The 15741-nt window shown below is 34.3% G+C and overlaps 1 protein-coding gene across 1 annotated transcript in view; it reads right to left on the reverse strand.

The window, feature by feature from the left end:
* The window catches only part of LOC118200827 (cell adhesion molecule Dscam1-like), a 1398975-nt gene that overhangs the window by 111010 nt on the left and 1272224 nt on the right, over positions 1-15741 (reverse strand). The window contains exon 18 of the mRNA XM_085827411.1: positions 2621-2864. Within this exon, the coding sequence (XP_085683537.1) occupies positions 2621-2864 (244 nt within the window). The remainder of the gene's footprint in view (positions 1-2620; positions 2865-15741) is intronic.

A 15741-nucleotide genomic window follows, 5' to 3' on the forward strand; every position in this document is an offset into this window, starting at 1 on the left:
GAGGTAAATACTTATTTTATAATGTAAACAGCTGACTTTAAGCATGTTGACTTTCAGTTGTAAGGCAATTGTCTTCCATATAAATTATTCATTTAAAGGTAACACGAAATAGCTGTCCGTACGCAGCAGCAAGGAGAAGAGGAAGAAATAACTATACATACACACATACATATATACATACACATATACATATACACATACTATATACATACATACATTGTTTACTATGGTATGCATATATATATATATATATATATATATATATATATTTGCAGCAATTGCGCAAGTAGTAGTAACTTGTTTTCGCACTAAATGAATATCATACAACATTTATATATATAAATATATATATATATATACATATATATATGCATACCATAGTAAACAACTTAAATGTATAACTTTTACTAAACAGGGTGAGGATTTATTTATTTATTTTGACTAATAGTTAACTTTTTAGTTAAAGAAACTTCCCCTTTCCTCTCACTCTCCGTTTCACCCACACTTTCTTGCCAGATTGTAAATCAGTTACAGCGAGTATATTCGAATTAACGATAAAAGAAGTGCTATCTAAGCAAGGATTACGAAAGTTGATTTTAGCGCATGTTATTCCTGCTTAAAGGCCACGTTGTTACCATGACTTAATAGGGATTTGATTCTGTGGCGTTGAGTGCTTTCAGCCATTAGGCTTGTCCAGCCGACTTCTGCGAGCCAAAGCCTTTCTGCGTGTTTAAATTATCATGTGAGCCACTAGGCTAGTTTAATTGCATTAAAGTTTAAGTTCAACATTACTTGTTTAAGTTAAGCCAAAAGTATTATGTAAACCCAAGTGGGGTCGTCTGCAAACTCTTTGTGATCGAATAAAGAGTCATTTACATCCTTCTTCTGGCCTCGTCTGCATTATAAGACCAGAGGATAATTCCCCTATAGTCTTTCTACAGCTCGTTAGTTTATGCTACCAAAGAATACGACACTGTATAATGTATTTATTTTTTTACGATACTCTATAATGTATTTATTTTTTACGTACTCTATAATGCATTTATTTTTTATGATACTGTATAATGTATTTATTTTCTTACGATACTGTATAAAGTATTCTTTTTACTTTTAATGCTGAAAATAATCCCTATAAATTAAAAAAAAAGTGTTGTCAGAAAAAATTCAAGCCCAGTTTCTATAAAATTTGATCCGTCTGAATTATATAATTTAGATAAATTTTGCTCTGTTGTATAACGACCGCAGTGTAGATATTGTCATCCATTTCCTTTGCCTCGATTTAGAAAACTGTAAGATTACATGCAGAAAAACAGTCGTACTAATTCAGTTAAAATAGAACTCATTGGTAAAATAAAATTATATTCACTACTTATTTAATTATTGTAAATGAACACCTGATGGTATTAGAGCAAATCTAACATTCAAAAGTTTTGTGTATTGTTTAATATAAAATCTTTCAATTTAGAATTTGATTTTTAGAAAAAAATTATGGCATCATCAGTAAGAATAAGGACGAAATTAGAGTCGATGAGAATGCGGAAGAATCAACAAAATGGGGGGAGGAAGAAAGTACCAAGAAGCCAGGAAGAAGGTTCTGAATATCGCCAGCATAATTGCCATCCGTTATGCAACGAAGATAAAATTTAGCGCCATCTGTTGAGGGAAAAGATAAGTAAAGAAATCATAAATTAAACTGTTTAACGACCACCAGGAGGAGTTTTGTTTATAAAGAAACAATAAATATATTTAGGAGAGAGAAACCCATACGCCGAATAGTGTTTAACGAATTCTTAATCAGTATTTATAAGTGCCATGTACAGTAAAATATTTTTTTCAAATGGCGAACTGGATTTGTTTTAATACTCTCATGAAGATAAAAATATTTTGAGTGTATTAAAGATTTTAACTCGAATTCTTTTTTATTTTTAATCCTGTACATATTCACTTGATTTCTGGTGAATATCTCTTTTATGTTAAGTGGTATTAATAATTTATGATTTGAAGTCCGATATTTTCATCGTTGACAGTGGTTGGGCTAGACCTTTCTAGAAATTTTTCTCGTACACATTACATTATGAGAGCGCTCCTCAAGACGATTTATTTTTAAATGTAACGAATTCTTGAATTAACTGCTTTTCTAATCCAACTTTTCAACTTAGCAGGATCGAGTAAAGGCAGGACTCGATCCTGCTAATCCTGCATTATGTCAGAGCACGTCAAGTCAAATGAGATGTAAGAAATAGATGATAGTATTATATATTTTGGATATAAATAATCAGTATAAAGCGAAAACTTGAAAAGATAAAAAAAAAGTTTTTGCGGAATAACTATGAATTTAAAACTTACGTGGCTAGATTATATTTAAAATCGCGCTAATGAGAGCAATAAACGGTTTCTGTTTGACATCCAAATAATTACAAATAGAAGTTAGTTCCAGTGAGACATATAGATTGGCTACCTAATATATTGAGTAAATTATTACATACTTCACTTTATGAAAAATCTTGCATGTAAAACTGAAAAGTAATAAAATTCTTCACATTACAAAATGATTTGGGTTTCGAAGACAGCCATAAAAATTTGTGCTTTTTTTAAATAATTGAAAAAATTAGATTCTCACCATCTTCCATTGTCATAGCTACTACCGGATCAGATCTTGGACCTGCACCTTTCAAGTTGAAAGCCTGAACGACTACACTGTAGTGAGAAAATGCATTGAGTCCTCGCAAATCTGTTGTGACTCGTAGCTCTTTAGAGATCGGAAGATCCACGGTCTTATATTGGTAAGGTTCTGATGAATTAGCATCTTTGTAGCCTACGTAGTAACCCTTTATGTTTCCATTCCGCATGCGTTTTTCTGGAGGCTAAACAAATGACACACACAAAAAAAAGACATTTTATGAGCTTGTACCAATAAAGAATTATAGTTGATATTTTAAAATTTAATAATGAAAGTCCTTTGTAAGGTATTTTCTTATTTACAACTTTTTTCGAGTTATTCTCTCTTCAAATTGCAAGTTTTCGTAAAAAAGATATCGATATATATATATATATATCGCTTTCGTAAAAAAGTTATCTGATATATGTATATATGTATAAAGATAAAAAATATGTCAATCAAAATTATTATTTAAATTAGTAATAGCCTTTTAATTTGAGAAACTTTCGTCTTTGTTCTAAAATAAGTAACAACTTTTCTGGACTGCGTCATTTCTAGATCAATCCATACCGTATGACATTTATTTAAGGATGATGACGTGGCTAATTTCGGAACTTAAAATTTCGAGAACCGACACTTTTCTTTAAGCTACCATATTGGATAAGTGTGCACTTAGCTTTTACTTCTGTTCTCGCTAAGACGCTGCTCTCTTCCTATCGCAGTGCCAAAAATGTAAATGTTATTGAACAGGCATGATTAGAGTACTAAGTGAATTGTGGCCCCAAATGTCCATTGAAATAAAGATTAATTCTGCCTCAGCTGCCAATTTCGCTCTTAATTATGGATCAAAATTTTATGTATCTGTGCTATCAATATTTATTTCTACAACAATATTTATATATATATGTAAAATATAAAAAATATGATAGCTTTGCTCTACGCGAACAGGCAAACTCTAATTAACTTTCCGCAATTTCAGAATCTTTCCCCTAGACCAGTACTTTCGAGAACATTCTGGCATGTTATGTAATCGCTAGCATAAATGTAGAGTTCGCGTCATTTTTCGTCAGACTGCTGCCTGCCATCGCTGCTATAAGACCTTGCGTTGCTCTGTCCCTTCTTCTTTCCTTTGTTAGAATAGTTATGACTTCGAAAGCTTAAATTTAACCTTATTTTAATTTAAATCATTATTGGATATGTTATTTAGGAGAATCTAAAATAACAGTGATCTGGCCATTTGCATTGAATAAAGCTGTGGAATCAAAGCAGCTAATTTCTTCTGTGTCGCGATTCTTCTGTAAGCCACTCAGCCATGTCCGGATTTTGATGCCAAGCTTCATTCATATGCCCGACTGCCAAAATATCACACGCATATATATAATATTTTTGAAGCATAGAAGAGGAATCAGCTTGCAGTGGTTGTGGCTTATGGTGAAGTCTTGCAGATGAAGATAACAAAAGTGAACTTGACGAATTCAGTCTGTATTTCCACGCTTATAAAATCATCTCAGTAGATATTTATCTAATCATAATGAAATAGTATAATAAATTGCTATGTACATCGGTTTCTTAAAATTAAGACGCAGGCATTTTTCAGAAACAAAGCGAGGAGACATTGGCAAGGTAGGAAGTAGCAGAATAATGACGTAATTAAAGCTCGCCAGAGATATTTATACCAAAGTAGGTGCGATTCTAGAAACAAGCTATGATTGGTTAATATTAGTTTTAGTTGCCCTGTTCCAGTAGCGTTACATAACATAGAAAAATTTCGAATTTGGGAGAACAGATGAATTTAGAGGGGAGAGCAGCAAACCTAGAAAGTCAATTTTGAGATCGCCAATTATTTTTAAAGCAGCTATCGTATTTTGTTATATCTTACACACACACATATATATATGTTTGTGTGTGTAAAATATATATATATATATATATTAGGATAATATATATATATATATATATATAAGCATCAGCTAAATTCTTTTAGTTTTGAGTAATTATCCGAAAGAAAGTTTTAAAGATATTTTAAAAAACTGTTCTCAATTTTCCTCTACACGTCATTAAACATTTTTGGCGGAATCACAGTTGCTGTTTCTGTGGTGATTTGATATTTTAGTTCTGCGATGCTGAGAATCACTGCAGCATAAACTCAATTATTCAGGTATCCCCAGAAACGATGTGATTTAACCTCCAAGGAAAGGGATGAGCATGAAAGTGTGCCCTTCTAACAATCCAACGATCTAGGAATGTTTCATAAAGGAATACGTATATGTGTAGCAGAATGTCGGAGTGTCGCAACCTTTTAGAAAAAGAAAAATGTTTGGCTGCATTTCTTCTAATTGCGGTACTGAAACGATCTTAACATATCTAAGTAATCATCCTAAAAATTGATGACTTCGATAAAAGAAAGGACCGATCACTTTGTTATGAGTTAGCCCGCATGAAGCTACCTCGCTCAGTTTTCCTTGCTAATTCTCAAAATTTTCTGAAAACCAAATCTTGCAGTTATGTTGATTAACCTCTCTTCAAGCATGAAGTGTTGCTTCATTACTGAATGCGATGTTATGAAGAAAATGATCACTTTTACTCATATGCTATACTCATATCTACATAAAATTCCCTAGGAAGGGCTCGATCACTGGATTTGATTTGCTGACAAACCTGCAATTTATCCGCTGTCAATTTCAACCTTTCATAAATAAATTTATGAAGAGTCGACCTGGGAATTTCTCTTTTCAGCGTGGCACTGGGGAAGGCTTTACTGAGATTGCATGCAAACACATCTCGACTGACAGAAGCATTTTCGTCACTGACGCTTGGTTTACCAGCAGCTCCTTTATGCAAAACATGTCTGGTCCTTTATATAAAACATGTCTTATCCTTTGTGCAAAAATATGTTCGGTCACTCGAAACTGTTTTAATAATTTTTTTATTGACTGTTTCATTGGTAGACGCTTATTAAGTTCATGTCGAAATCGCCTGTGAACTGGTTTCTGAGATTTTGTTTCCCACAGTAAGAAAAGAGCGCGCTTCTTTACCTTCTAAAGCAGGAGCTCCCAACGGTATTGGTGTTGAACTCCTGGATGTCGGATGAAATTTTCAAGGAGGGACCAATGATGATCAAGGGAACGATATCCAAAAATAAAATAAAATACATAAACACGAGAAAAAATACTGAGAAGCATGCCAAGAACGCAAATTACACTGCTGGCCACCCAAATTACAACAGCAAGAAAGACAAGAGCTATCACAACAAAATTTATTTGGTAGATAACATGTTGACCAAGTATCAAATCATGAAATTTATAGACTTCTGTTAAGTGTGGTTCCTTCCAGAATCAGTAGCCAGAGTAGCCGCCATTTTTGGAGATCACCTCTGCCACATGCCTCGGCATTCATTCAAAGAGACTTTGGATGAGACTTGGGATACAGCAGACCAAGCAGATTCCACACGTTGCCGAAGTTGATCTGGTTTGGCAGCTTGAGATATAATCTGGGTCAATCGTTCAGCAACCATGGACCACATGTTTTCTATCGGCGAAAGATCCGGAGAGCGAGCCGGCCAGGGAAGCAGTTCAATCTGGCGATTGACAATGAACCATTGGACAATGCGTGCCAAGTGTGGTCGCGCATTATCTTGTTGAAATATGGCTGTGGGCAAGCCCTGAAGGTAAGGAAGGACAACTGGCTCCAACACCTCGGAGATTTAGCGCTGGCTGTTTAAAGTACCGGCAATGCGTATTAGAGGAGTGCGAAAGTGATATCCAATACCCCCCAGACCATAATACCCGGTGCAGGACCAGTGTGACGGTGCATAACGCAGCTGTTCAGCATCCTCTCTCCACGGTGTCTCCAGACTCGAATTCGATCATCGTAGTGTTGCAGATAGAAGCGTGACTCATCAGTAAAGACAATTTAATTCCATTCTGCCGTCCACATCCTTCTTTCGTTGCACCATTGGTGACGGAGACGTCTGTGGTTCTGCGTCAAGGGTAGACGAAGCAATGGACGACTTGCGGACAGACCACTCTGCTGTAAACGGCGACGAATGGTACTCGCAGACACTGGATGATGCGTTACAGACTGAATGTGCTGTGCTATGGTTCGTGATGTGACTGAGCGATCCGTCACTGCCATGCGCACAATATTCCTGTCATCACGTGAAGTGGTGTCCTGAGGTGTATGCGATCGAAGACTTCGGTCTGTCGTACCCTCCTGCATCCAACGGTCACATATCCGCATTACAGTTGTTTGGTTTCGTCCAACACGATTACCGATTTCCCTGAAAGATAATCCGCACTCTCGGTAGGCCACTATCCTTCCTCTGTCGAATTCGGATACTTGATCAAACGATGATCGTTGTTTACTACGAGGTATAATTGATCGTGTTTTTGAAAAAAAGCCACAAGAAAAACACAATTGCCGAACTTGAAATCGTCGAAATCTCCAAGCCTTAAATAGCAGTTTGAAGTGGCGCCACAGGCGCGCGTGATGTACTTTTGCGCTGAAATTCTAATCATTTGCATATCCCACCTCCACTAATGCATGTTGTAAATTTCATGTTATTTGCATGCTTCCTTCAGGGTGTTGCATGTACGGTGGCCAGCAGTGTAGTATAATAGAAATTGAATACTTTTGAACGAGATGTTCCCTTAGTAACTTTAGGGATGCTGCATGTTCTCTAGATTTATCTTCTTTCGATTAGTTTTGCATGGAAAATTAAAGGATTCTTTCAAAGGAAAGTTTCCCTTGACATGGAAGAAATAAAAGAGAAATCACAACAGTGTACTCTAAGAGCTGTGTCAAAAACAAACTTCTATGAGCCTTCTATTTAATTACCTGTCGTATTTATATTAAGGAAGTTATATAATATAAACCCTGTGTTTCTATTTTTTTAATGCGCTGTAGGGAATCCTATGTTTATTAATCAATTATTTTGATTTCAGCCTTTACTGTAGCCTCTTCTTTCCCTGTTCCTCACAGTGCAAATTAGTAGTGAGTATTTAAACGTAGGTTTTGGATTTCAAACAGAGAGAGTGTTTCTGGTATCGCTTGCGTACTACGTGGTTAGTTTCCTACCAACTTTAATAATTGTAATTACTAAGCTTTGCAGTTTCTTGCTGCAGATATTTTAAATCTGACGCTTCGGTAGAGTTACTGAGCCAGCTTTTAGTATAGTATTGAACTGCCTAGTCTTTGACTGCTGTTCAACGTTTAAGTTAATTGAACTGTTCTATTTGTTTTTCATCATCACAAGTTATGGTCATTGTAGCACAAAAGTGCACGCTGATGTTCCCAATTTTGTTTAAATAGAAGGGTGTAAGCTTCTTAAGACATGGCTGTATTGATATATTGTTAATGTACACGAATACTTCGAATGCAAAAAACTAGCTAAACAACAATCTAATAAAGAATTTTTCAAAACATTTTGTTTGTTCTCAAGTTACGTATGTGCAGTTATTTGTATTATTATTATGTTGTATACTGTGTATTATGGAGAAAAATGTAAGAGGCTCCATGAAGAAATTCATGTCTTTAAAAGGGGTTGATACAAAAAAAGAAAAGGTTGAGGAACCCTGCTCTAGATGAATCTCTTACTCAACCTGTTAAGCTTGGACAAGCCACAGGCGAATCACCCCTGGGAAATGGATGCACCAGTCGTCGTATTCGACCATGAAAATATATCTCTGTCTACTATCATCCCAATTTTGAATGTAGGTCATAGAAAAGCAGTCATGGATAAGACAACGGTGAATATGTCCTCTTTGTTAAACTTAAAAAGGGATCAAATCGATGACAAATCGTGCCGCAACGTAAGTGCAGCATCGAAAATGACCAAGCCTTAGCTCGAGTTTGTATCCAGGCCCATTAACGTAAAAGTAGCCTTCGGTAATAATCATCCTAACAGGCGACATATGAATGTAATTAACTGATACACACACGTCAGTAAAAGGAAGGTACGATAAGAGTAATTAATTAGACTTCCGCTTAATGTCTTTTCGAAACATAGGGATATTTTTCCTGTTTTTGATAATATTCAAAAATGGAAGAGAGGTTGACAAGCTGACACCTATTTTTAATACGCATGATTAATTTTTTTCTATGTCTACATAAATGCGAAATGACAGCGTTAAACTTGTGTTAGTTATAAGGTTATATTGTTGAAGATTTTATGCTTTTAAAATAAACCTTCCAAGCACTATTAATGCATCGTTTATGCATTTTTCTGTGAAATTGTAAAGAATTGTAGTAAATTCTCCGGTGTTTTTGTGTAACGTAAATGTCAGCCCATAGGTCTGGTAATTTATAGATTCCGCATTTGATGCCCAGCAGGTGTATAGTCAATTTTGCAAGGATACCTTTCTACAAACGTCTTTCGTCCTGACGAATGACACTCGAACTAAATTATTAGACGAACAATTTGTCGGCATACTGGAGTGGTCAACTAGGAATTCTCCATTCCTTCTCTATAGTTTTCAGGTGAGAGATAATATAAAGAATTAAAATCATTCTCCCCTATTTTTCAAGTAGTGTACTGTTTGAACATTTATTTCGGTAACAAGTTTGACCAGAAGCAGAGTTAATTTTACAACAATTACTTGCTGTCAGATTTTTTATTGTGTCTCTCAGACAATGTTCCTCCATTTCATTTTTGTGTAAATTTTGCCTAACGTGTAGCTTATTATTTCAAAGAAATGCTTAATGAATCAGATTTATTTATAGAAATCAAAATTATCTAGCTTTTAAAACATTTATCTAATCATTAAAGCTTAAAATTTATTTGAAAACCAAGTAAACTAACCAGAACGAAAAAATGCATTGGTATATCAGTGTAAGTTAAGAGTAAAATGTAGGATTGTGTAAATATTCTGACCTTATACTTACTCTCAAAACCTTAAACCCTCTTCACAGTAGTCATTTAATAATATATGATGAGGATTTCTTCTATACGTTGTAGAGTCATTAGGTTTCTTTTTTTCGAAGCAGAAGGCGAGGAAAAATGTGCAATGCTCTAACCAGGATACAAACTCTGACATCCGGATTACAGGTCGGACATACTTCCAGGTACTTTACGAAATCACGCAGAAAGAAGGGAGAAAATAATTTACGTGTTTCCTTTTTTAAAAGGCAACTGAGGATAAGGAAAACCAGTTGTCAAATTCTGGTGATGATGAATTACTGTCCGCCATCTTTTCGAGTAGGATTGCAGAGATCATTTTTTAAAAGTATTTTTGAAGCAACGAAATCGGCTCCCGCGTGCAAGCCGGACATTCTTCCGGTTGCACCTCGAAGATACGCGAAAAGGAGAGGAAAATATCTTATAGAGTTCTTACAGGGTTCTGCTAGTTTCTGTGTATCAAATTTATACGTAAAGAGGTTTTTTAAATAAAAATGTAAAATTTTTCTCAAATGAATTAAAAAAATTTAAATTATTCCTCAATGAAAACGAAACAGAAAAAAAACACGCCAAGGTGAAACATACAATTAGCAAAGTAAGAACCTTATGCTTGGAGTAGATTTCAGTCAAAATCTCAATTGATTTCGAGGACAATCAGGTCCAGGTCATCAGGTGAAAGGGAATCTGCAAGACTGGAAAGCAACGATCATACAAATATGAAATCGAAATTGAGAGTTCTTGACGCCAAACACCAGGATGCTATTTTTCTAATTTTATTATCTGCATAAAAGCTTAAAAGCAAAAATGGTTCATGAAATTTATTGTTATTGAGCCTCTTTTCTGACGCATAAAGCAATATATTTTAAGAGAATATGTTTATTAAAAATGAAACATTTTGTTAAAAATAATAATGTTATTGAAATCAAAATAAGAATCTTTATCAAAACTGGATTAAACATAAGGAAAACAACTTCTACGTGATTTAAATTCCCGTATCTAAAAATATGTTTTGAAGTCAAAGACTGATATTTCATTAATAAATTAAGACAATTTTTATTTACTTTTTACGTAAAACTGAAAGTTTTCATGGCTAGGAATGAATAACATTTTTTTAGAAAAGGAAATACCCTTTTTAAAGAAAATGTAATTCTTAAGTTGCAGATAAGATGAATGATTCTAATACAACTTCATGAAAAAATCTCATTGTGCCTTAGAATGCTTTATGGTTTTTAAAATCAAATTAATTATGTACGAATACATTGCTGATAAAATAAAGATATGTAGAAATACGTAAATAAGCAAATGTGACAAAAATAAGTTTGCAAATTACAAGATAATCGGTTTCAATTATTTAAAATGCATGTACCATTATTTTAAAAATGAGTGACTAGCAAAGGATGATCACCTTTCTTAATTTATTTGCACCTTTTTTAGGTAAGATTTATAGAAAAATGCCAGAAGTTTTCTATAAATAACTGATTCCTTTTTACTTTATTGCAAATCTTGCCATGAATTCATATGCAAACTAAAAATATTCCAAAAAATATGTTAAAGGAAAAAAGTTTCATTAATGATGAACCGGAAATTATCTTTAATGTGCCACTGTAAGTTTGAAAAATGAAGCTAAAAAAATAGAACCTGAAATGTTTACTCACATTCGCTTCGCTTAATAATTAATCACAAGCACCGATTTTGATAAAAAGAGTTAAAAACAATTTCGAGAATTTAAATTTTGAACTAAGTCTTCACTAGCACTGTCTTGAAGCCATCAGTCGGAAATGATTAAGATAATTCTGCTAGTTTTAATTATGGTACTTTTGTTGAGTAATTTATCTCTTGTTCAAAGCAAAGAAAGCAGACACTTCTAGCGTTAAAAATTAAACTTTTATATTTTCTTTCTCCAAGACAGTGCTTTGTCAATGTCTATGTTTAATTTCTAAAAGGGAAGCCATCCAAGCAAATTAATTTAGCAGGCAACAAATTGCGAAGTATAAATAACGTTTCACAAATCAAACGTTATTACTGAGGCAAAAATAATTTAAAATTTTGATACTGAAATTGGTTTTTAGCGGTAATTGATTATCCTAATGTTGGCTAAAATATTTCAAAATTCAATAGCTCCTTTTAACTTCAACAGAGCGTAACTGCACTTGTAAAGCCGCTATATGAAAATAAACGAGAAATAAACAGAAGAACAGTGAATGTAATAAGGTTTACCAGTTTCTCAGTTTTTAAGTAGAATTATAAAGCATTTCAATTAACAGAGATTCAAACCATTATGATAGCGAATTATGATGGAATTCATCTTAGTGTGTAATACCTTATAACTTCGTGGTACTGGTATTCTTTGGTAAGCTGTTATTGAGCCGAATATATATATATATATATATATATATATATATATATATATATGCATATGTGTATGTGTGTGTAAGATAAAAAACATGTAAATCAGCTTTATAATTTAATTTAGTAATAGCTCTTTTTTAATTTGGTTATTTCCTCTTTAATCTAAAAAATTAATAAAATTTTGGAACTAAGTAATTTCTAGGTAAATCTATGTCGCATGGCCTTACGTAATGTTAATGATGTAGCTGATTCTAAACCTAAACTCAAAATTTCGAGAACCTTTTTGACCTAACCAAAACCTTCCTCTTGACAATCTTCCAAATTGGAAAAATGCGCACCTTCAGCTTCAACTTTTGTGCTTCCTATTGCAATAGTATCAAAAACTTAAATATTGTTACGTTATTTTCTGACACCAGCTGTTACGCTATTTTCTTCCTTCACGTTCGTACGGGGTTCGTTTGGATTTGGAGTGAATAACAACGACACTTGATGAAGTATGGAAACACACCTTATTTAGCCAATATTAATCAGGACAACTCCAAAGTCACGTTTTACAGTTGTCGAAGATCTACTATAAACACAATGGAACAATCAGCAAGACAGCCTGTCGCTGATTGTTCCAGCGTGTTTCACCGTTATTTCCACTGTCAGGCAATAACGGTGAACACAACTTCACTGCAAAGCACCAGAGTACAGCTCCCGACTCTGCTTGGTCGTTCTCGGAACTTCACGTACTCTCGAGACTCTCCACGCTACAACTCGCGATGCACTCGACGATGCACAGAGCACAGCTTCCGACTCTTCGGTTCAGTCGTTCCCGGAGCTTAACACACTCTCTCGAAGATGCACTAACCGCGATACATTTAGAGACTTTTAGGTGCACTCGACGACCCACTCGACACTCGCTAAATGACTGACTAGCTCGCTAGAAGAGGCACACTCCCCGACTGCGGACCAGCAGGGTTTATATAACTTTCGGTTTATGTTCGAGAGCATTCTGCGCTAAACCGCTAAGAATTCGTTCTAGAAAGTTCTCCATCCGTCCATAACATATCGCCAATTTTGTCGCCAAATGTAGCCAAATGGGCGATTTCTCGCCAAATATGGCAAACCTGCCTTCCTTGCTATTTTATGGCAACGCTAAAACTGCTTCGCGGGGAAGCCATCTTACAGCTCCTGTACATTTCGTGACACTGCCCCTCCGAAGGTGTGTGTGTGTGTGTGTGTGTGATTATGGCAAAGCCTCGAGGGCTATCTGCCTAAGAGGAGGGATGCCTTCGTGGAGGACTTTCTAAGGGAAACTGGCTCGTATACACGTTACACATGGGGAAAACCACGAAACCGCCCATGCAGCCAGCCGTTCGCGGGATTCGAACCTCGGACCGAACTACCAGTGTTCAGCGACTTTACCGCTTGGCCGCTGGTGGGCGCCCCTCCGAAGGACTGCGCGTCCTGGGCAGTACAACCCTTGGTCAGAAGCCTAATTCAATACAAACAAAACGCAATGAAACAATAATAAGGTATAAATATATAACGTAACTAAAGAAACAGAGATTTACACTATATACAAATTACATACATAAATTAAACACAGCACAATTTTAAATTATACAAATTAAAGTTAAGAATGAATTTCAGTCTCAGTCTTTTCATTAAATTATACCCAGATCCAGATGCATTTCTGTTTTGCATACCACAGTATAAAGATTCAGTCTTTTCAGACTTTTCATCCACAGGAAGATCTGAAACAGTTTGTTCATCACTCTGTAGTTCATTCGCAGCATGCATACAGTTCACCTCGGTATTTGTAGCAATTGGTACATGCTTATTTACCTCTACTTCATGAAAACCAGTTCCGATGTTTGCATTAGAGTCGCGAATGGAACGCAATTCTTCACAAACACAAGTATCCAGGTTAGAATCAAGTCCTTATCTGCAAAATCTGCAGTATGAAACGCACACATAATTTGCGAAGTGGGTGAATTTTCTTGCAATACTGGAGCACACTGCTTTAAGCTGTACATCAGCTAGTCCCATCTCTGCATCACATGCACTTTCAGATGGTTCAACACTTGCTGACTGCGTTTTCATAACTTCACTATCAGTTTCTACGAACTTGACAGTCGCATTTTCACTTTCTTATATCTCTACTTCAGGTACGTGAGAATCAAAATCTTCCTTCTCGTCTTTTATTTCTTCATGTTTTCGTTCTTTTTCTTTAATCCCGTTAGATATTTCATCGATCATTTCTGGTTCTTTCTCAGTCAGTTTGTTAGCTACTTCCTTCATTTCTTTATCCTTGGATTCTCCAGATGCCACTACTGTCATTTTTAAATCTTCTTTTATGCTTCTAGGTTCTTCTGTAAGCTCCACTTTCACTTGTTGGAGTTGCTCTCGCACCTTTTCTTGGCCGCCATTTATTTTTTATCGTCGTGCTTTCTTCTCTTCCAGTCAGGCTTTGATCTCAGCTGTCATCTCTTTATATCAAGCTTTTATCTCATCATGTCCCGCTTTCATTTCAGCTTTCATCTCTTTCAGTTCAGCTCTCATCTCTTCCTGTCCGGGTTTTATCTCAGCCAAGATGTCCATCAAAGTCTTCGTTTCCTCCGCCGTGGCTTTATGAACTTAACTCAGAATTATTTTTTAGTGAGACAAAATTGTTAAATATCTTGCGGACTCTAATACTTTGCATTTAAATTTTGCCTAATTCTCTGCAAACTGATTGTGCTGTTTTTCAAAAATATGAAATTATTGATCAAAAGATATAATTATTCATAATTGTTTTTGATAAAATTGCCCTGCGAATTTTAAGATTTTTTAAACTACTTTAGAGACGGATGCTAAGATAAATAATTATAGTTTTGAATTCAAGTTGAAAATTTTGAATTGTTGATAAGAATTTTTAAGTTAATGAAATAATTTTGAAAAATTAGTATAGAATATGATAAAAATAGTGTTTTTGAGTATTACAATAGAAAATATTAAATGTACTGATACAGAATAGTGTAATAACACATATAAAAATATGAGTGTTTTATTATCAATTATTATTTATTTATTATATTAGTTTATTATCAAGAAACTGAATAATTATTATAAATAGAATAGAATTATGCTAACTAATTCAAAATTAATGTGTTATAGTTTTGAATTCATGCTGGAAATTTGAAATTGTTGATAAGAATTTGTTAAGTTAATGAAATAATTTTGAAAAATTAGTATAGAATATGATAAACAAATAGTGTTTTTGAGTATTACTATAGAAAATATTAAATGTGTTGATAAACTTCAGAGTTCAGATAAACTCTGAAAGCTACCACTTTATTTTTTTCGTATATAATTATTTCCATTTTTTTTAATATAATGAAGTGTAGTTAAAATTCTTTATATAAATGGAATGTTAGCGCGGTTAAAAAAAGGCCTTGCAAACAAGGAACAGAGGTTTTTGTAAGTAACTGTTTGGGCAACCCTTAACCGTCGGTGTGTAACCTGTTAATCACTAATTAGCTAATGGGGATTTGCCTAATAGGTGGAAATGCTATATTAAGACAGAGCAGTGGGGTCTTTTAGTTTGTAAAAAATAAGTAAATTAGAAATGGCGATAGTAATAGAAAGCATAATTCTAGTAATAATATTTTAAATGATGTTCCGAATAAAAAATTAATTATATTATACTATTTTGAAATTTATTATGATTTTGTAACGTAATTAATAGTCGTATTTAAATTTTTGTATTTGAAAAACTTTAAAAGCCTTCCCTTAACAGATACAGTTATGAAGTTTATTTATTTTTAATTCTACTTGTTTTCTATTCATTCAATTCTGCGATATTTACAAT

The sequence above is a fragment of the Stegodyphus dumicola genome, chromosome 12 (assembly GCF_044657685.1).
Source record: "Stegodyphus dumicola isolate Sdum_Otavi_A_Nest chromosome 12, ASM4465768v1".
Lineage (NCBI taxonomy): Eukaryota > Metazoa > Arthropoda > Arachnida > Araneae > Eresidae > Stegodyphus > Stegodyphus dumicola.